At 38.4% G+C, this 21,717-nt stretch overlaps 1 protein-coding gene across 1 annotated transcript in view; it reads right to left on the reverse strand.

Moving 5' to 3' along the window:
- The window catches only part of myo1g (myosin IG), a 107,257-nt gene that overhangs the window by 17,543 nt on the left and 67,997 nt on the right, over positions 1-21,717 (reverse strand). Inside the window, exons 21-28 of the mRNA XM_077506019.1 lie at positions 19,729-19,833; positions 18,564-18,677; positions 15,352-15,509; positions 2,131-2,289; positions 1,515-1,659; positions 1,334-1,421; positions 1,116-1,173; positions 921-975 (exon numbers count right to left, since the gene is read on the reverse strand). Coding sequence (XP_077362145.1) covers positions 921-975; positions 1,116-1,173; positions 1,334-1,421; positions 1,515-1,659; positions 2,131-2,289; positions 15,352-15,509; positions 18,564-18,677; positions 19,729-19,833 — 882 coding nt within the window. The remainder of the gene's footprint in view (positions 1-920; positions 976-1,115; positions 1,174-1,333; positions 1,422-1,514; positions 1,660-2,130; positions 2,290-15,351; positions 15,510-18,563; positions 18,678-19,728; positions 19,834-21,717) is intronic.

Genomic DNA, 21,717 nt, shown 5'->3' on the forward strand with positions numbered 1-21,717 from the left:
CTGATCAATTAGATTAGAGCTGGACGACTCGTATTTGGATAAAGTGACGAGACAAAGAGCGTCCGTTCAACCTATTCCTGTGCCACTTGTCTTCATTAAGCGCAACGAGAGCCTATCGGAGTTGATTTCAAACTTCAAAAGGAAAATAAACTATTCCAAGGGCCAGATTGTACGCAATGTGTTGCACGTAATTACTAAAATGTTACTTTTTTTTATTTTATTTTTTATTTTTTTTAATCCCAAGTAGCTAAAGCTTGTCCACATTTGCTCACGCTAACAGATCGTGCACTGTTGGCAACAGGTTTAAAAATGGTGATGCATTGTGATTTTTTTACCGTATAACTTTTGGGAGAGCATCACAAGCGCAAAAATAAAGTTTGAACTCTGAAGTGATGGAATTGGAAGTGTTAGTGGAACACAAACTTTGGTGAGGCCAACAACCACATAAAAGCCACGTTGTTTGATTTAACCCATCCGAGTGCACATCCTGCGTAACGTTGAGCTCAAAATTTCGTACAGTAAATTCTGAGAGAAATCAGCACCAGTAAATGAAAATGAAAATATGGCATGACCCCTTCTTGTGACTGACTCCAAATTATACCTCATTCATTGCTGCAACAACAATATGTCATGCCAATATTTGCTTCTGGCATTTTAAAAATGTTGCCAAAGATGATGCCAAAGTAGTTATTTAGATGCAAATTCAGCCATCTTGTTTGATCAATCACAATTCGCAGGTAAAACGAGCAAAATGACGTGCTGCCATTTTGCGCATTTTTCAAACCTGGATGATTGCAGTTCATTTGTGAGGATGATTGCAGTTCATTTGTGAGAGATTTTGAAGAATACACCAACAATTTTATAATTTCGAGTTTTCCAGACTAATATTCCAACAAGTGGTACAACCAGAGGTGTCATACCTTTTTTTCGTAGACCATGACAGCTTCCCTCAGGGCCACATCTGGAGTTTGACACCTGGTAAACACAAGCTCTATTGAAAATGGATGGATCGATAATAATCTTCTCACTATTGCATTTGCAGAAGGTGAGACTCCGTAAAAGTTAATTTATTTAGGTAAGGTACAATTTATTCAATACAAGGATGTAAAACTCACCATTCAACATAAAGACAACTCTCCACGTAAGGGATGTGACAGGAGCTCTCTGAGAAATCTGATGTGAACGGGAGGAGAGAATGAAAATGGTCAAAAATCGTCAGACATATGCAGTATATAACGCTTATTAATCAGGGATGAAAGGCATTTTTGCGTGAATAGACATCATTTGTTAATCACATCTTTTGCATTCACGATTAAAGGGATGACATCACAACCACAACCCGTTGCTTCGTAAACGGGACGCGTTGAGCTCCAGTGGAATCTGGTTGGTGGTGCTTCGATCAGATGAGATGCTTCCGTGTCCTGCTAACAAGAAGAGACATCTTAACTTCCCCTCAAGTCGTTCACACATTCATGCTATCCAAAAGACATTTGAGGTCACATGCACCGACACACCGACGTGAGGACTCTTTTCAAGGTGCGAATTGATGTTGGGGTGCGTGGGGGAAGGATGTCAGGAGGGTTTTGCACGATGCTGATAAGTGGGTAATGATACCAAGGCTTCCTGCGCCAAAACATCTGCAACAATTCTGATCTAATCCTGAGGACACCAAAGGGACAAGACAGGAAATAACTCTTGCGTCATTTTGTCCCATTTTTTTTTTTTTTTGCTAGATTGCATGTTTTGAGCGGACCCTTCGGATTAAAGATAAATCCAACTGTTTTTCCTCCCGCCTAAACACCAGGATATTGTTTATAACTGGGTGGACTGCATACAGGAAAGCACAAAACATGACATCAGCGCATTTCGGAAACAAATATGTTTCGATGTAATTTGCAAGAACGCGCTGGAGAATTATTTATTACTGAACATTCTAACACAACAACAGTCGACATAATTTATTCCCTTAAACTTTACACTTGTTTCTGTTAGCATTAAAGCATCCACAGTTCCAATAGTTACTAAAAATATTAGCGGTCATAAAAAAAAATAAAATAAAATAAAAAATAAAAAAGTCCAATTTTTCAAGGCATCTGATTGGCTGATTGAATGAAGTGACAGCATCCTCACTTGGCCGGAACCAGTAGAATGAAACCATCTTTACTCTTCTTGAAATCAGGGGTAGCTTGGCCCTCCTTGGTTTCCACGGTAACAGCCTTTGGCTTGCCGCGCATGTGTAGCCGGATGCCGGAGGGACACACCTTCACAGGTAACGCTGCTTTTCTTATACTGAAAGACAAACGGAAATAAACATGAATGTATAAATCAAGACTATAAATCAACTTCCGCCACTGGAAAGTCACCAGATTTTTTTTTTTGCAGTGATGAACAACCAGATACTGTTTCTAAGATTTTGGTCATTTTATTTCGCTAGATGAATGTAACTATTAGTGACATAATTTGTATGGCCAGTAATTAGATTAGTACAGACTCGGCATGTTATTTGAGGACCATCTAACATTAACATATTGATTTCTTGCCAACATTCTATATTCTACTCATCAGACAGCTGGCCTTGTTTGACAGTCAGCTAAAGACGATCCAGGAAGCAGCAGCTTCCTCGTGGCCTTTGGGCACAGTCGCACCCCACATCCCCACCCCTCCCACCCCTGCGGCAGGCACAAGCTGGCACAACACAAAAGTCAGCCTCAATAGCATCCCTATCCAAAAAAGAATTCTCTACTGTATCCCTCAACATCCCAGCGAAGGCCCACAGGACTCGCAGTGGCACCCTTGCTGTGTTGAGCTCGTGTGTCATGAAATGTTCCTTTTTTTCCCCACCGGTGGGTGCACTTCATTTGAACCCGAGTCGAAAAATCTCTGAAGCAGATGCCGACCAGCTATTTGTGGACACTTTTGAATGTTGCTAATGTGAGTGACAAAACAGGATTGGCTCACGCAAACAGGCCAGATTGGCAACTGAGCCTCTTTTTTTTTTCTCCTGAGAGAAGGTGAGATGGAAGCTGCAATTTTTCAAAAGGTAAGCTATGATGAAAAGACTTGAAGATTACATAATATTTACTTGCTATGGAATAGTTCTGACCATGTGTGCACAAGTTAAGCACGTCATATTGACAGCAAAGAAGCAAAAATGGAAAGGAGAAAAATGAACAAAATTAACTTCTCTCTAGGGTGAACAGACATCTCTGTTTTTCCGGGACAATCCCGGATTTTTAGCCTTGTGTGTCCCGTATGAATTTATTAGATTTTATTTTTTAAATTTGACCAGTCCGCAAGCCAGTGGTTTGTATGTCAATCACACGGCTGTCATAGCGATTAATACGATAAAGAATCATGGGAAATGTAGTCTGACTAGCGGCTAGCCTGATACTGCAGTTACTTACGAACTCTGTTATACGTGGGACTGCGAATTAAATGACGCAGAACGGTTCGATAATGGTGAGTCATTAACTTTATTGCTGTTGAACTGTGAACCAAGATACTTTACCGAATGCTAAACGCTATTAGCACAACCACCGGTCACCAGATTGATTTGTAAGATAAGTAGGTCCTGGTGAGACTTTATTATATATGTGATTTTCTGTGAAATTATTTTTTGTAATTTTTGAAAATACTATACACATTAATAATCCTGTCCAAAGAATGTATAATATAAATCCATACCTCTACTTGTCACTTTCTGTAGGCATAAAAAGCAGGATTACAGCAGATGGCATTCAGTAATTTTCAACAAAAACGAGGCTTCCAGTTTCGTTCTTCTTCCAATTTTACTCAGTCGCAAACTAAATTAGTGTGCTGGCATCTAGTGGTTGATAGTGGAAGTGCGCCCAAGACAAACAAGATAGACAAAAATAGTTATTGACCGTACAAAAACAAATCTTCTGAAATACACTCAGGCAATACAAATATTACAAATATATTTAATTCATATGAAAATAAAAAAAAATACTAAAGACTAGGGATGTAACAATATCCAAATGTCACGATACGATATCACGATACTGTGGGGAGTAAGGCGATATTTTAAAAATTATTTTTATTGTAAAAATAAAAATGAGTTCATACAAAAAAATAATGTGCATAATCTTAATGTTATGTTATTATTATTATTATTATGCTCTGCTCTGTTAATGCACACACAAATTTAGTTCCTCCACATATTGACTTGCTTCACAGGCATATTACGTTCCCCTTAATAATTAGTGTAGATTTTAAACATAGAAGGGCCAAAACATCACTAATGAAAATTAAATTGCACAAAAAAATAGCCACGATTAGGTGCTAGAACTGCACAAACGAAAATCAACCTGACATTTTTTTTTAACAGATGTGTTGCATTTAAATATCGTGAACATGACGACGACGATTGTGGAAGTTTTAATATCACGATATTGCGCTTATCGTTACATCCCTACTGAAGACTCATTTCAAAATCCACGTAGTTTATTTGGCACTGTGGAAAAGGATATCTGTAAAAATAGTCAGATGACTTTGGACTGCATTTGTCAAAGCTATGTCAACATCTAAGTCTGTCACACAAACAGGTGTTGCCTTGCATTCTACGTTCTTCCCGTTGACCCCTTAAAACAAGCTCCACCTACTGAACCCCCAAAACCAACTGTCCTTATGATGCACCCACACCTGCTCACACACTCGGTGACCTCAGCAAGAGTTTCCTGTTGGGTCGTCTGAGTGATCCCTTTGGCATCACACTGGCGACCTCCAGTGTAATCCAACACCACTTTTGGGGAAAGCCCTCCAGCATTGCCGGAGGACAGCCAGTAAATGATGGACAGTGGCGGGCACTTACAGTATATGAACACATCCAGGCACCTAACTAAACTAAAGACCAATTGAGAGCCAATAAGAGCATAAATACAACCTCTACTTTTAGATCAGACATGTTTTTCGCAGCAAAACCTCCCCCTGGTGAGTGGTCATGTCATGCGTAATTCAGTCTCAGAAGTGCGTAAACAGCAATGACAAGTTGCTTGGTGTGAACGCCGCAGTTGGTCAGTCTGACGAACACGTTTGACACGTTTAACGGTAGGTGTTGGGAACGGTGCTGAAAATAAAAACTATCCGTGGAGAAGCAGCATCCTCGGCTCGTGTGAGGAGCCGAGAAGCAGTTCACGCACAAAACGCCCAATTGGCAGCTCATCAAATGTAAGTCATTCAGAACTAATGTGCCACAATGCGACTGTTGTATTTGAGAGGCACTGAATCATAGTTAACGAGCATCCAAGACAACTTCTTGGGAAATTAGCGGAGGTTTTTCCACTGACAACTTCCCCCAAGTAAATCAAATGAATTTCATATATAGTATAGTAAATATCTCAAGTGTCTTTGCTCATTCACTTAAACTGGCTTCTTTGCTTGTCATTTTTTTATTTTCTGCGCACTCGTTTTACTCAAATTGCTCCGTTTAATACTGTGTATCGTTGATGTTTATGTTTACTGTATTCTGACATTTTTATTTTTATTATTATTAAGCATGAATACAAATCCTTTCATGTTTCTCGCCTGATATGCGCCTGAGATGCCCTTGTGACGATATTAAAAGCAGCACATCTGTTAGAAAAAGTCATGTTGATTTCCATTTGTGCAATTCTAGCACCCTTTGGTGGCTATTTTTTTTTTTTAGTGCAGTTTAATTTTCACAAGGCACGTTTTGTTCCTATGTTTAAAAGATGAAGGGGAATATAATACGCTTGCTGTAATGTACAAAAACACAATATTTTCTTCTTTTTTTTTTTTTTTTTTTACAATATTGTGACTTTTTTGTATCGCCAACCTCCCCACAATATTGTGATAATTATCGTATCGTGATGTTTAGATATTGTTACGTCCCTATTGCATAATGCATTTTTTTTTTTTTTTATTATTAAATTTGGCTCGTGCATTTTTGGCTCGTCAATTTTAATTGCATTTTTTTTAAAGTCTTGGTAATTAATTTACTGTCATGGTCCAGGGGAAAACATTTCCGATAAAAGGATTTATTTTTATTTGTTATTTTTATTTATTTATTTATTTATTTAATTATTCTTATTCTTATTATTATTTTACAAGTTTTCTAAAATAAATTAAAATAAAATAAATAAATCATGAGATTGGTAAAATCTCCAATTTAGGGAGACAATATAATTATATATATATATATATATATATATATATATATATATATATATATATATATATTATTTATTCTATTTTTTATTTATTTTTTATTTTTTAAATGTATATTAAATGTATACATTTATTTATTTTTTTTAACCGTTTTCCCTACATTAAAAAAACAGCTAAAAAAAAATGCATTGTGATTGTGGCTCTCCTTTCCCACAGTGAGGGTATTAAAGTAAGTATACTGTAAAATAAACTGTACATGCCTTGCATTGAACTGAATCTCAAGTGTTGCTCTCAGGATTATGTATACAGTCCACATTCAGCAGTTGAATAATTTATGGCCCCGAAGACAGCATTGAAGACAGATTTGGGGTGCTCGTGCGCTCGTGCCGCCCGAGCCCCCAGACCTCCTGCTGCCACATGCTCCACCCCTTCATCTCAGCTTCCTCTCTCACCCTCCAAGCAGGCGGCCTCCATCTTTCTCTTCCTGTCACTGCCTCTGAGATGCAGGGTGCGGCTAACGCAATGTGAATATGTGCCTCTGGTGCCTCCATTATGGAGGAATCACGAGCTAGTTTTATTAGCGTCTGGGCTGTGAGGCGAAGCGTAGCCAGCGAGCATGATGCCAAACTGTTATTAATGCCGTTTGTCCGATTAAGGGACAATCAGATCCACGTCGAGCTTTATGCAGAGTCGCTCCAAGGGAATAATATGCCAGCGTCTATAAAATCAAAGTGATAAACCTTTCTTTCTTTTTTTTTATCCACCCACTCAAATTGTGAATGAAATGGTTTGTGCAGGATTTTTGTCTTTAGAGAAAAGCAAAAGGAAAGAGAAAGCTTTTTTTGAGGTTTGTTTTGCGTTCTCAACTCAAAACAAAGCCATTACTATCTAAACGGCTGGCAACAAAAGTGAGTACACCCCTAAGTGAAAATGCCCCATGTGTCATTTTTAATTTAATTAAATATGTGTTTAATCTAATTAAATATCTGCAGTAGGGGTGTCAGTCGATTACATTTTTAATCATAATTAATTGTATTACTTCAATAATTAACTCACAATTAATCGCAAATTAATCACAATTCATATCTGTTTTGAATGTACAATAAAATAAAATGTATAATATTTTTTTCAAAATTTTTCTATACTCTTTTTAATATAAAAGTGGAGACATATGTTAATTCAACCTAATACAAACATGCTTGTATCTTTTAGTTCATTGATACAATAATTTTATAGTAATTAAGAAAGTGATTTGAAGTTCAAGATAAAAAAATGTACTATAAAAAGAAAAAAAAAGGATTAAGGTGAGTCATTGACATTTTCTGCCAGTAGATGGCATAAGCGATTAAAGTTGGACATTGATGACAGCACATTGCAAAAATCAAGTGTTAAAAAAGTATTAGTGGCATTAACTTTAAATTAACTCGATATTAACGCACAAATTTTGACACCCCTAATCTGCATAAATGGGCGTCTGAACGAGCTGCAGTGGTTTAAAGGGATACTTCACTTATTTAGCCCAAATATAGAAATAAAAGTTTAATATTTTGTCTATAATCAATTTGATATTTTCATTCTTTTTCACGTACAATTAGTACCTTTAAAAACACATTTTGCAATTTGCTGTCGCAAAGGGTTCAAGTAACCAATCACAGCTCACCTGTTTGGTCATGTGACATTCACAAGCTGAGCTGTGATTGGTTAGGTGAGCCCTTGTGATGTCATTTTCAGTCGACAGAAAGTTGCAAAATGTGTTTTTAAAGGTACTAATTGTAGATGAAAAATAATGAAAATATCAATTTTATTATAGGCAAAATATTCATGTTTGACTGCCAAAAATAAGCAAAGTATCCTGACTGCACGAGATGAGCTTTTTGTGTCACAGCCTGCCAGATTCGTAAGTGCACCAAGAGCTTCTGACTTTTTACTCTTAATAACCCCTCTTGACAACATCACACAAATACGAGACAGTTCTAGAACATTCTGATGGAACGCTCCAAGTGTGACGGGTCAGAAGTGTGGGTCTCATCATCGCTCCACCTTTTCCTTGACTCCATCAATCCTTTTTTTTTTTTATCAACTTTTGCTGCTGGTGCCCTCTCTGCCCTCTTTCCACGCCAAACTTGAGGCCTCATTCAGTGTCAGCTTCTTCAGGTGTAATCGGGTCCCGGGTGGGAATGAAGCCGCAGCAAGTGTCATAAAACTGACAGAGCAAATCCTTGAAGCGTCACGACAAAAGAGCCCAAACAAAAGGTGGATACTTTCCTTTGATTTTTTTTTTTGTCTCTTTCATTGTCATTTTTCTCTTTCTTAGAAGCCTACTTGGCAACAAAAGTCTGAAATGCCGTCTGCTTAAAGGGATGGTTTTAATTGGCTCGACTTTCCCCACTTAACTATCGCCATGGCAACGGCAGCATTTATGTCCACACCTGACGAGTATTGGCGTCATTGCATACATTTCTTCCATTATAATAAGCACCACTGCTGTCAGAAACAGTTGGGCTATTTCAACCAGCTACCCCCGACCACTTGAGTCTTCTCAGGGGGCATTCTGGGAAAAGAAAAAAAAAAAAATTATGAGTCATACGTTATCAACAGTGGAGCAAGCTGCGACCACTGACGTGTATTTGATTCATTTTTTTTTGCACACGCCCTGAATCATGAACAGTTCAGTGAGGAACATCAAGCGTGACGTGTTCCTTGTGGTCGATAAATTGTGAAGACTCAAATCTAACAGGACGTCTTATGAGTCATTGGAGGGCACCAAATTTAATAGAGGGCAGCATGGATGTGAGCAGTTAGGCAGGTTTTGGAGAATTTATCAAAGTATATTTGCCTTTTCATCTGTATTCTACTAGGAATTACTAGGAACTTTTTCCTTATTTAATTGTCCTTATGTTGAACATTATTGGCATTCAAAACATAACTCATCCAATTAATAGACAGCATTGACACCTACTAAGAGACTGACATGATTCAATTATTGACATTTAGGCTAACGTCTTGACTAGTCTGTTTTGATCCACTTTATGTGCTCAATTTCTGTGTGGGACTGCTGCCAGTCGGGTCAGCCTTCGCTTGGTCAACACGTCATCGTTGTGCCAATTTGTTTGTTTGTCCTGCTTTGGTGTGAGGTCGATTTAGAATTGGTGCATGACTGCTGCTCAAATGCACAAAGAGGTTCTTTCAAATAGAAATTGTTTTGAGGTCAGTAGCCAAAAAGGCCTCAAGATGTCGGGACACTTTATTTTGTTTGAGAATTTTCTGAAAATACTTGCACTTTTACGCCACTACATTACATTTACTAACTAAAATGTAGATTTTACTCCAATTTCATTGGTCAAGGACAGGATTATTTTATAGACCAAGTTTCCTATGCGCATTCACCAAACTTCATTGAAAAATAAAAATGTTTGGCAAATATGTTTAGGGTTTGCTGGTGAATAAAACGAACAAGGGGGAGTAACCTATTCTCCATTAGTGTCATGACTGGGTCATGCCAGGGTTAAGTTTGGGTCATGCAAGGGTTACGTTTGGGTCATGACCGTAAGGTCAAGTGTCTGTTTTGAACTGATGTAACCCTCTTGATATTATGTGACTAAAGTGTTAAACTCTTATTTGTGTCTGCTCTTTTGGGATTCAACCCCAGAACCTGACAATTAGAGCTGTCAAAATTAATCGATTAATCGACAAGTAATTGATTATCAAATAATCTATTTTAATAATTGAGAAATTGTTTGGAGCCATTCTTTAATTAAAAACTGATTTCAGCAGTAATTTTCTCCGATTTCTTGTGATGTACTGAAAGGTTTCACTCCAAATCACTAAATCCAATGAAATCTTCATCCTCGGTGTCACTTATGTCAGACTCATCATCAGTTGCAGTTCCAATTATTCCAGCCTTTCTGAATCCCTAGAGCGGCCTCTTGCTGTTTAGTGTGAAAATAACGTGAAATGATCGCAACAGAGTATAAATCGCACCCCCGGCCAAACTATGAAAAAAAAAACTGCGACTTATAATCCGAAAAATACGGTACATCGATTGAGTAATCGATTCTAGAAAATATTGAATAGTGACAGCACTATTCTCAATGCATTTTAAGCAAGTAAAGCGAGGAAGTTCCTTTGCTCAATAGAAACGCTCCATCCTCGCTGAATGTTTTTATTTTGTGTTGCGGCGGACACAGATGCCGAAAGCACATGACCCACCAGGTTGACGTGAGCCGAGCGAGAAATAGGTCAGCGTCTCCACACTATTTACTTCCACCTGGGTTAAAAAGCTGTTGCTATAGTTACGCGCCATATGATCAAAACCGCATTACCGCTGATCCTAATCCAAATCAAAAGTTGGAACTAACAGAAGAGGGGCGATTAAAAGTGGGATTGCGGGGCGATCTAAGCGATGAGAGAGGGCAGAACCTCTCGAGTTGGGCCAGACAGACGAACGCATTGAGGACAGCCACTGAGGGGAAAAAGAGAAAAAAAAAAAAAGCAGAGGGGTAGCACAGAAACATTCAGCGCTATTTCAGGACGAGGATAACGCCGCTCACGGCCTAAAAAGGTCATTCGAAAATGGGCGCATTTCGCTCACGTCCGCTCTGAGTGACCGCACACGAGCTGCAGGTCGGCCAATGAGGTCGCACATCAACAAGTCCGCCAAGAGACCGCGTTACAGGACTGCTCGCATATGCTCAGAGGTACCATTCTGCGTCTCGGCGCAACAGCAAAAAGGGGAGGGGTGACCCAGAAGATGGCGATGAATTTAAACCCATCAAGGCTCTTTCCATATTCATAAATGATAATTCAGAATATGAGATACGTAGCTTGGGGAAAGAAAGACGACAAGAGACAGAGTTGCAAATCGGCGCGCTAGAAAAGTTGATGGGATGACTTAAAAATCCCCAAATCACCTTTTAAAACAACGAACCCGAGGATGTCTACTAGCCTGGGACAGATCATACCCTAAATCCCGCCTTGAGCCCACTCGTACTCTCCCAGCTGTCCCAGCAGATGGTCCACAAGTTCCAACCACGACACTCCCCCACCCATCACCACAATACACACCACTTCTTTGCAAGTATACAGCCGTACGTTAGTCATGCTCCCCAAGGAAAAACTACTTTTACACCTACAATTGGCTGCACTCGAAAAATGTTATTTCTTTTCTACTCTTTACATTTCAATTGATTATATTTCTTTGTGGCTTCAATTAAGAAGAGAAGAAACTTCTTAAACAGAAACATTTATTTGTTTCACAAGGTGACCCAATTTTAGCATTCCAGAGCATCAGGGGCATATGGTGACAACGTTATTTTTTTTTAACTTGCCCGGTTTAGAATTTTTATTTATTTATTTATTTATTTTGCAATTGAGTAATTTGACGCAGTATTTTGGCATTTTTGTTTCCGGCTTTCGCTTCTAGTTCCTTCTTGGTGTCATCTTCTGAAAGAAAAAAAAAAAGTTTTATTTATTTTATTTTATATTTATTTATTTTTAAATTAATTGATTTATTTTTTACAAAACTCTTAAAAAAAATTAAAACGTTTTCACAGGGGGAAAAATATCACAAATGGGGAAAAAAATTGAAAAAAGTTGGGGGGAAAAAAATCTGTGGGTAAGTAACTGCAATTATACATTGACTGTAGCTTTAAGTTGTAATATTACCATTCACCACTAGATGGCAGGGTCTTATACTGCCCATTACTAGTAAAAAAAAAAAAAAAGAAAAACAAAAAAGAAAAAAGAGCAAGCATTTTTTTTATTTTTTATTTTTGCTGATTTTGACTGACATGTAGGACAAAGTATTCAGTATTTCGATATTACAATTTTGAGTGAGTTTATTTTGTGAGTAAAATGCTCAAAATTACTTTCTGGAGTTTTGTGCCGGGAATCTCAGTATGTGGTTATTTTCGCTTCAAACTTTTTTTTTTTTTCTTGGGTGGGGATAATTGATATTTTATAGATATATTAAGATGTAATATACAAAATAAAATCTATGAAGAGGATGTATTTTGCATATAAGCACATATTTTGTTCATGATAACATTTTTGTCATACATGTTAAAATGTGCATGGTCCAATGTGATCCCCAACCAGCATTAAAAGTTGCCCATCCCCACCTTAAAAAGATAGATGGGCCTTTTGAAGGTGTTTAATTTTTATGGAAATTCCGTCAAAAATGCACCCGGTTAAATTTAGCATGGAATGTACCTTGAAGAAGCGCTCTTCCTAATAGTGTGCTGACATTCTGGGCCGCAGTGATAAGAGAATCGAGGTGATGGGAAGAGAAAGCCAGAGACAGACAGAAAGAGGTGATAGGATGCATGCTGTGGGGGGAACGTACAGGAAAGATTGACAGACGATGCGAGGAGGGAACATGACGCACTTTGAAATCACATTTTAGCATGTGCTAAAAACGCTTTCGGTGGCCCAGTTTTATGCAACAACTAAACTTACATATGTTTTATCCAGAAAGAGGACCACGGAATCCTGCTTTTGGCCATTCCCCAAAATCCCAGTGACATGCACGTGACTTGCATATTCCAATATCTCATTTCCTGAGCGAGGCGAGTGCAGGAGTGTCATTTCTTTTACGTCGCCAACTCTCCGCAACTTTGACTTTGTTTCATAAGTTTCCTTTCACTGAGCAGCCACATCAAGGGTCACAACCTTCTCCATTCACAGATGGTGCCACAAAGAGATGTGGAGGGGGGATTGAAACTGACTCTGCAGCACCGCAAAGAGCAATGCAGCTGTCGCGTACGATCCCAAGTGAACAAAAACACACAATCATCTAAAACTAATAAAAGGGCCGGGCCATCGCAACTTGCCCTCCAGACAAAAAGGACGTAAAAAGTCGAATAACGCGGACACGAGGGAATCTGCTCGTTTATGTTGCGATGATAACGACGTGCGGGCGGTTCTCTCGCCAGCGCTGGAGGCCACGCAATCAAACGTACACTGCATTATTTTGGAACGGCGTGCACGGTGCGAGTACAAGCACCATCTTGCCGATGAATGTGGTCGCCTCTAGAAACAACATAAACAACATTCACATTTAGAGCGATGGATGTGATAAATGTCAGCATGACTCATTCAATCCGCAGCAGTAATTCATAACAGGTGCGCCTATGACACCATGACAGTGATGAATGCCAAGAATATGATTTGCATATTTGTTATGTGACATTAATAGACTTTTTTTTTTTTTTTGGTTGAGGCCTTTGAACGGGAAGAGATGGAAGAAATGAGTTTCAGCCGGAAACTATTTGAGTGAAAGGTTCACAGTGTATCATCAAGTCAGTGTTGCTTCAAAAATCTTTTTACATAAAAGCAACATAAAAAAAGTTATTCCTTTGATGCTCGCTGAACGGCGAACGGATGCTCACACGCTGAAGTTTTGTGCAATTCTAAAAAATGTTGGCAAAATTGAATTTCTGAACTTTGGACATGCCATGGATGTTTCGAGAATAATGAATGATTATGCATTGCAATTCACTGCATGTGCACAATTACACATGGGATTAACAGGAATGAAATACTTTATTTACGATGAGCATCCTTGGATTATTTCCTATAGTGCTTATTCCATCTCAGATGACTTGAGGTGAAAGGTGGACTAAAGTTGAAATAGTTTCCAGTCAATCACAAGACATGTACAACTGTTCTAAGTCTCATCCCTAAGACCAATTTTTATTATTTCGCTTTTAGTTCAGCATTAATTGTGTGGTTCTCAGGGTCTTTTCGTGTTTTGTTTGATTTTTAAATGTATTTATTTCTTTAATGTATTTTTTTATTTTACTTAATTTTATTGAATGTTTTTTTAACAGATTTTTATTTGCATGATAGTGTGTGGATCTTAATGTGCAGCACTTTGGAAATGCTTGTTTATAAAATATGCTATTGAAATAAAGGATCGGATTGGATGTACAGGCAGTCAACAATTCACTCAAATTCACACGATTACGGAGTAGAAATTGAAAGTCAGGCAAGTGAAATTAGTAGTGAATAGATATGGTCAGTGGTTCTTTAAAAAAAAAAAAAAAATTAAAAAAATAAAACTAACATTTTGGATAAATTATAACACGAATTGAAGCAAATGCAGTCCACGATGTCCCCCAGCATTTGTCTCAAAATACCAAATATATCCGTGGTTTTCACACGCTTTTCAGGTCTACAAATATAGCCGCGATTTTCACACGTTTTTCAGAGCCACATAGATGATTTTTACATTTTTTTAGATCTGCAAATATATAAAAACATTTTTTACATTTTTAAGATCAACAAATGTAGCCCAATTTTCACGTTTTTCAGATCCTCAAATAGACGGGTGATTTTCACATTTTTAGAGCTACGAATGTCACAAAAGAAATCCTGATTTTCAGATCCACAAATAAAGTATCGTGGTTTTCACCTGTTTTTCAGATCAGATTCAGATCCACAAATATATCCGCAAACATCACTCTGTTTCAAGATATTCACACACACACACACACACACACACAGATTAGATTACTAACCATCTACTCAGCTGCCAACTTCTTTTAACACTCCAACCCATTTCCTCATATGTATGATGGTGAGTGCAAATACTGAAATATGTCTCTAGGCAATAATAAAGCTGTCTTATTGCATAAATGTCAATGCCGTCTAATAGCTGGAGTAATCTGGTGGGGTGAGCTGAGCTGACCAGAATCGAGGCAAAAATTGCTTGAAAGCAGTGGGCCGAATGCGGGCCGATCTACTCTTCTGGAAGCCACAACGTGTGAAAGCTGATCCGAGGTCAGCGAAGACGCTACTGGTGAAAGAGAAGAATTGCGCTTGCCTTGGCTGCTCACCTGGCGGGGTGGGCGTCTGGGGACAGGTTTACCAGTTCCAAATGACTGGGACTAGCCACAATCTACACACGGACCTTCAAGATGAGCTGAGCGAGCAGTGTATGGGATGGATAACGATAAAAATTGACTATTCTAAATAATGTATATGACTGATGCGTTTTAGTAATGGATCGATGTGGACGGGTCTCGAATAAGCCTTCTACCCGTCAGCCCTTCCTTCGGATGTCAATGTTGCGAATGATGTGATGTGATTGATGTAAGCTGTAATGTGTCCGAAAGGAAAAAAATGAATAAACTAAACTAAACTAAACTAATCCATTTATTTACATAGCACATTTATGGCCCCTCATTCTAAAGTATCACTGACCGTGTGAAGTGGTCCACCAATGTTCCCACCAGCTCGCCGACACGGTCCTGGTTGGGACAGAGTTCCCCACATTGGAGACACAGTAGAACGTCGTCCTGTGAGGATATGTGCAGCGCCACCATCTGGTCGACTCCGCTAGTCACGCTCAGTCCTGTTAGCTGTGAATATAAACATATAGTGTGGTTTGACTGCAGCTAATAAAAACATCTTATGAAGTCTTGTGAACTTTTCATGAACCGTTTCCTCAAGCGATTTTTCCAATAATGGGGTCAACTGTGAAGAGATTGATGTTTCTGCCCTGTCAAACCTTTAAATAATTTACTACTTCTTGTTAACTCACCGGCACTGCTTGGTTGCTGCTTTTCTCAGCATTTTAATTGCTCACATGCGCCATACGCTCACAAGAAAGGCTGTTGTGCATTGACACAGATTAAAATCTATGGGTTAAAAAAAAATGCCAAGGATTATTAGATTATTACATTATATGGCATAGTGCTTGGTTGGGATGAAAATAATGTGATGCATAAACGAGAAAATATTGCCAATGTTGTGAGTAGGGATGTAACGATAAGGGCAATATCGTGATATTAAAACTGCCACAATATCGTCGTCGTCATGTTCACCATATTTAAAAGGAACACATCTGTTAAAAAAAAAAAAAAGTCAGGTTGATTTCCATTTGTGCAGTTCTAGCACCCTCTAGTGGCTAGTTTATTAAAAAAATCTATTCTAATTGTCAGATGAAGGGGAACCTAATTTGCTTGTGAAGCGATCAATGTGTGCTTGCATTAGCAAGTAAGCACCTCAATATTGTTATTGGAGATTGTAGGTGGTTTATATGCATTGCTGTTATCTACAAAAGCACAATATTGTGCTTTTTTTAGGATGACCTTTTTTTTTTTTTGCAATATTGTGATCTTATTTAAATATCGCCAACCCCCCCACAATATCGTGATAATTATTGTATCGTGATATTCATATCGTGATAATATCGTATCGTGATGTTTTGATATCGCTAAGTCCCTAATGTAGGGTCTGGAGTCTCTGCAGTCTGGACGTACAGTAGAGGAGGGAGCATCTCCAGAAGCAGACCCGTCACCAGAGCCCAGGGGGGCACATGAAATGCATGGGTGGGCCCAATTATTATGAATACCAAACTGACAGCATTAACTTGCCCAATATATTTGGATAAATTTATGTAGCACTGTCGTACATCTATCCATTGAATGGCGCCCGCTGACAGTATTATCATAGACCGTATTTACAGTACACACACAAAGTAGACTGCAGTGGCGTCGTGAGTACGTTGACGCCGCAGCCATATTGGATGAGGCAAAGTGAAGCTATTTGTAAAGATGCCTCCTTCTGTTTCTCCTTGGAGATGTATCATCAAGCCACAACTCATTGGATTAATAAGGAATTATTATTACCTTTGTTTATATTATCCCATTCAAAGTCAATCTGACTATTTATGCCGATGTAATGGCAAACACAATTGCCACATCCAATAGGGCGGATGTGCTGACATATTGCTTCGAACGGGCCACCTGTTTGAACGGTGTCTGCAGCAGAAAGCAGAAAGCAAAATCCTACCTCCTAGATGCCAAAACGATATGTGGGTCCCGTAGTTTTTTTTTTTTTTTCCAAGTGACTCTTTAGTTGCCGACACGAAAGAAGTTTGTAGTATGTCCCTCCTCACTTGTCTTGTGCGCCAGCGTCCTCAGAAACTTGCAGCTTCACTTGTACAAAATGTACATGACTCTTGCATTGAACGCCAACATTGACATATTTGTCGCGTATGCGTATAAGTCAGCGTAAGGCATACCTAGCATTATTTTCAGTAAGACTGTGATGGCTGTTGCAGATAAGACTGGCTATCAATCAAACAAAACCATACCACTATTTCTTCATATTGTGATATCTTGCAAGAATGCCGCCAGAAAACGTTACTTGCACAAACGGCCACCGTTAGCCGTAGCCAACGCCAAAAACAAGAACAATTTGGCGAGCGGCGAGCATTAGAAGCAATGAACTGAAGCAGCCAACACAAACGTAACAATACCTCCGACACCGTGAGACCTGTGTTGCGTTTACTGACACTAGGATATAAGAGTGCTAAACCAAATGAATGGAAAAAATATAATAAATAAAAAAAAGGAGAACCATTTTAGAGAGCCATGTCTCAAATGGGCGGGCACAATCACCTTGGTGGGCGGGCACGGACCTCTATGGCCCGCCCATGGTGACGGGTGTGTCCAGAAGTTTCCAGTAAGACCACAAAAAGTCTCTAGCTTTGTTGTCATCATTTAAAAAAATAAAATGCCTTATTGCTAAATATAGCAACAGTCACTAAGTTGGCAACACTGAGGAGCCACTCCAGGTCTTAGCTCAGCCCCGGTCGTCAAGGTAACAAAAGCAGGACTCTGCATTTGCCTGAGACAAAGACAGTGGAGGAAAACTGTTCTATAATTCTTTATAATTTGTGTATTTTGATCAAAGAAAGTCAGAACCTTCTATTAAGACAATACAGATTTTGTTAAATTGGGGAGAAAAAAAAATCTTTTCAGAGTATAGATTCAAATAGCCAACAAGCTCTTGTTTATCAACAGCATTCACATTTTCTTCATGTCCAGCATGTAGTGCTTTTCGAGAGCAAGATAAAGTGCTGAAAACACGCCAGAGGTCAAACGGCATCATTAGGCAGCAGCAGCACTAGAGTGGCTAAAGATAGCCGCCATTGGGTATCACTGCTCATACTGAGGGTTAGGATTCTTATCCAGGTCAGACACTAAGAGAATAAGACGACTTGAAGAAAAGTAGACCGCTACTCTGTCATGCCGGAAAGTCATCGCGTCTGACAGGAATATAAAGGGCTCGTGTCAAAGGTCAATGGCGATGTGATCGAGTCAGACAGTTTTCAGTCTATTTGTCAGTGCGTTACAATGCCACAGTTGATTTCCTAATTTAATGAATGGATCTTATTGTCTTGACTGTAATTTACCCTGATAGTTAATTTTATGTTTCTGTGATGTGCTGTTGATAATAGCAGGTGTGCTCACTCATATTAACCAAGCAGCAAATTAATCTTCGCCAATCACCCCACCCCACACACACACATATACATATACATATATATATATATATATATATATATATATATATATTATAATTATTATTATTATTATTAACTGTGGCACGTTAATAATACTTACAGTGTCCAAGGGAATTTTCTTTAGGACTTTGTATTGTTTCTTCGGCTCTAATTTGTAGATGCACTTATCCGTGACCAGCAAACCGCGGTCGGTGCTTTTGTTGAACCTATTCACCTAAGAAAGAGCACAAATAAAAAAGGGTTATGGACCATAATTTGAGATTTTTGTATCACTTCCCAGCTATCAAAATGTTTGAGAATCGGAGCAAAAGCACAAAACAAATCTTCTGAATCTAATTTTCAAGCAGCGCCTCGATTTATGGTGGCTGTGCTCTCCATTGTCCTTGATATGGAAAACGCGGGCGTTATCATCCACTGGGAGATGATAACAGCAAATTCAGCAAAAATAATAAGCAGGGCTTCAGCTGACTGCGCTCACTGCTATGACTCTCAGGGTGTATCTGACTATTCTTCCTTCTCTTTTTACGTTGCCGTTTTGGAGAGTTGAGAATGTACAATTTGCAAATTTGTGTGTTCAACCATTACAATACTGAACTACTTCACTACTTCAGGGATGTAACGATAAGGGCAATTTCGTGATATTGTGAGATTAAAACATCCAAAATATCGTCGTCGTCATGTTCACAATATTTAAAAGGAACACATCGGTTAAAAAAAAAGTAATGTTCATTTCCATTTGTGCAGTTCTAGCACCTTCTGGTGGCTAGTTTATTAGTGCAATTTAATTTTCATTAGGGATGTTTCGGCCTTCTATGTTTAAAATCTATTCTAATTGTCAGATTTAGGGGAACCTAATTTGCTTGTAAAGCGATCAATGTGTGCTTGCATTGGCAAGTAAGTGCCTCAATATTGTTATTAGAGATTTAGGTGGTTTATATGCATTGCTGTTATGTACAAAAGCACAACATTAGCACAATATTTGTGTGAGCTCTTTTTTATTTATTTACAATATTGTGATCTTTAAATATCACCCCCCCCCCACAATATTGTGATAATTATTGTATCGTGACCTTCATATCGTGGTAATATTGTATTGTGACGTTCGGACATCGTTACATCCCTATACTTCACTGTGCTCACAGTAATTTGTTAATTTTTTGTTTATTCATTCATGTGTTTACTAGAGAAAGAAATATATGTTTCCGTTTGGAAAAAAAAACAAAAAAAACTTTGAATCATTTGCAATCATTTCCCATGCGATTCACCTTCCTACAGAGGCCCGAGAAGAGGACTTGACTGTACTCATCTTTGTTCCGCAGCTCCCGGGAGAAGCGAGCAAAGCCGGAACTGGATTGAGGGCAGTCACGCACCTGCAGGAATCAAAGACTTGTATTATTGTGAGAAAGCAGCTGATGCTAGTGCACAGATCGTACAGGTTCTCATCTCAATAGCTGCTTGTGGGACGTGTACATGACATGCAGTCTAAATTAAAGTCCTGTTTAATTGTCCTATATTCACTGGCTTTCATAACGGCAAACAGCAGCAGCTGCCCACGATGATGCTCTTGCAGCCGGGTTGGTAATTCTGGCGAGAGTCTTCAGACAGTAATGGGGGGATTTTATTGCCTCTATCACTGCAGTGTGGTTATTGTCAGCCAATTATATTATTATTTTTTTAGATGAGACAATTGTCATTCTGTTGGTTTGGAGAGTTGATACTACACGATATAAATACGACAATTTAGTTGGTGTTGTACACATATCTATCTATATTGGGCAATGACATTTAAATCTTACACTTTCCAGAAAAAAAAAAAAAAACTGCCATTCAAACAAACCAAAAATATTCAACAAAAAAACGCTATTTACCCCAAAACTTCTCTCACACAGTACAAAAATCTCACACAGAAAAACAAAACAAACGAAAAAAATCCACACAAAAAAACGCTCCCATTCGCCAACAAAACAAAGTAAACACACATAAAACGCTCTCGCACCCCAAAAAACTGTCGAACCAAAAAAAAACAAAAAAAAAACAAACACCACAAAAAAAAAAACCCTCACCCAACCCATACACCTAAAAAAAATTTGTACGCACACAAAAAAGTTTCAGTAACACCCCAAAAACACTGTCACACCAAAAAAGCCAGCCCCCCAAAAAACCTTTAAAAAAAAAAAAAAAAAAAAAAAAGTCACTCACAAAAACTCACAGTCCAGAAAACTCACTCACCAAAACTCACAAATAATCACACACATAAAAATGTTCGTAAATAAAAAAAATAAAAAAACATACACCAAAAAAAAAAAAAAAAAAAAAAAAAAAAAAAAAAAAAAAAAAGCATCGTCGCGTAAAAGTCACAAAAATCTTTTTTTTCCCCCTTTGTCAAAATTGTGGGTGGGTGTGTGAGAGAGACAAATATTTTGTGTGAAAAGAAGCTCTAAACAGAAACAGGAAGCCATCTTGAGTCTCGAATGCTGATTGGCTATGGCTTGCAATACAGTAAGTCCCTTTCGTTTTTTTTGTTTTAGCTCTATCCAAAAATGAATCTGCACCGTATAAAATGTGACAAGTTTTTGTCGTTGTTTGAGATTAGACATATCTAGTATTGAAAGGCAATTTTTCTGCCCAATTTCGAACAAATTTAAAATAAATAATGTATTACAGGTACAGCAATACATACAATACAGTACATACACATTACACATCACATCAATTGCAAACATGACACAAAAAGCCCTTGACTAATAAATAATGCCTGCTGAACATCAACAAAATAGTTCAAAACAACGTTTTGGAAAGACTGCCCTTTATACAAAAAAATAAAAAAATTAAAAAAAAACACCATTGAGGCTTTCCACCATAATAATCCACTTATATCGAGAGAATTATTCGTTCTACTAAATACAATTAACTGCTTGTGACTCAGAACTTTTGCCCTACTTGTTTTCCTCCTTCTGCACTAGTTCTGTCACCATGCACGCTGTATGACACGCATTTATAGGCCTTTGCAGAATTAAGCCCAATCACGTGAAGACGGCGGCCTAAACGAGACTTTGGAGTCACGAGCCGTCGCAAACGCATGGGAGGAGTGACTCAGGATTGTGGCTGAAGTCATGCTCGCACTCCCTGAAGGCGTCTCGGGAAGCCTGTGGCCGGCAAACAAGCTCAGATTAGCTACTAAAAGAACAAAGTGGGGGATTCATCGGGAGGGGCACCGCGCTCACAAGTGCCTCTGTCACATTGTTTGCATGCTA

This window comes from Festucalex cinctus, chromosome 19 (assembly GCF_051991245.1).
Source record: "Festucalex cinctus isolate MCC-2025b chromosome 19, RoL_Fcin_1.0, whole genome shotgun sequence".
Lineage (NCBI taxonomy): Eukaryota > Metazoa > Chordata > Actinopteri > Syngnathiformes > Syngnathidae > Festucalex > Festucalex cinctus.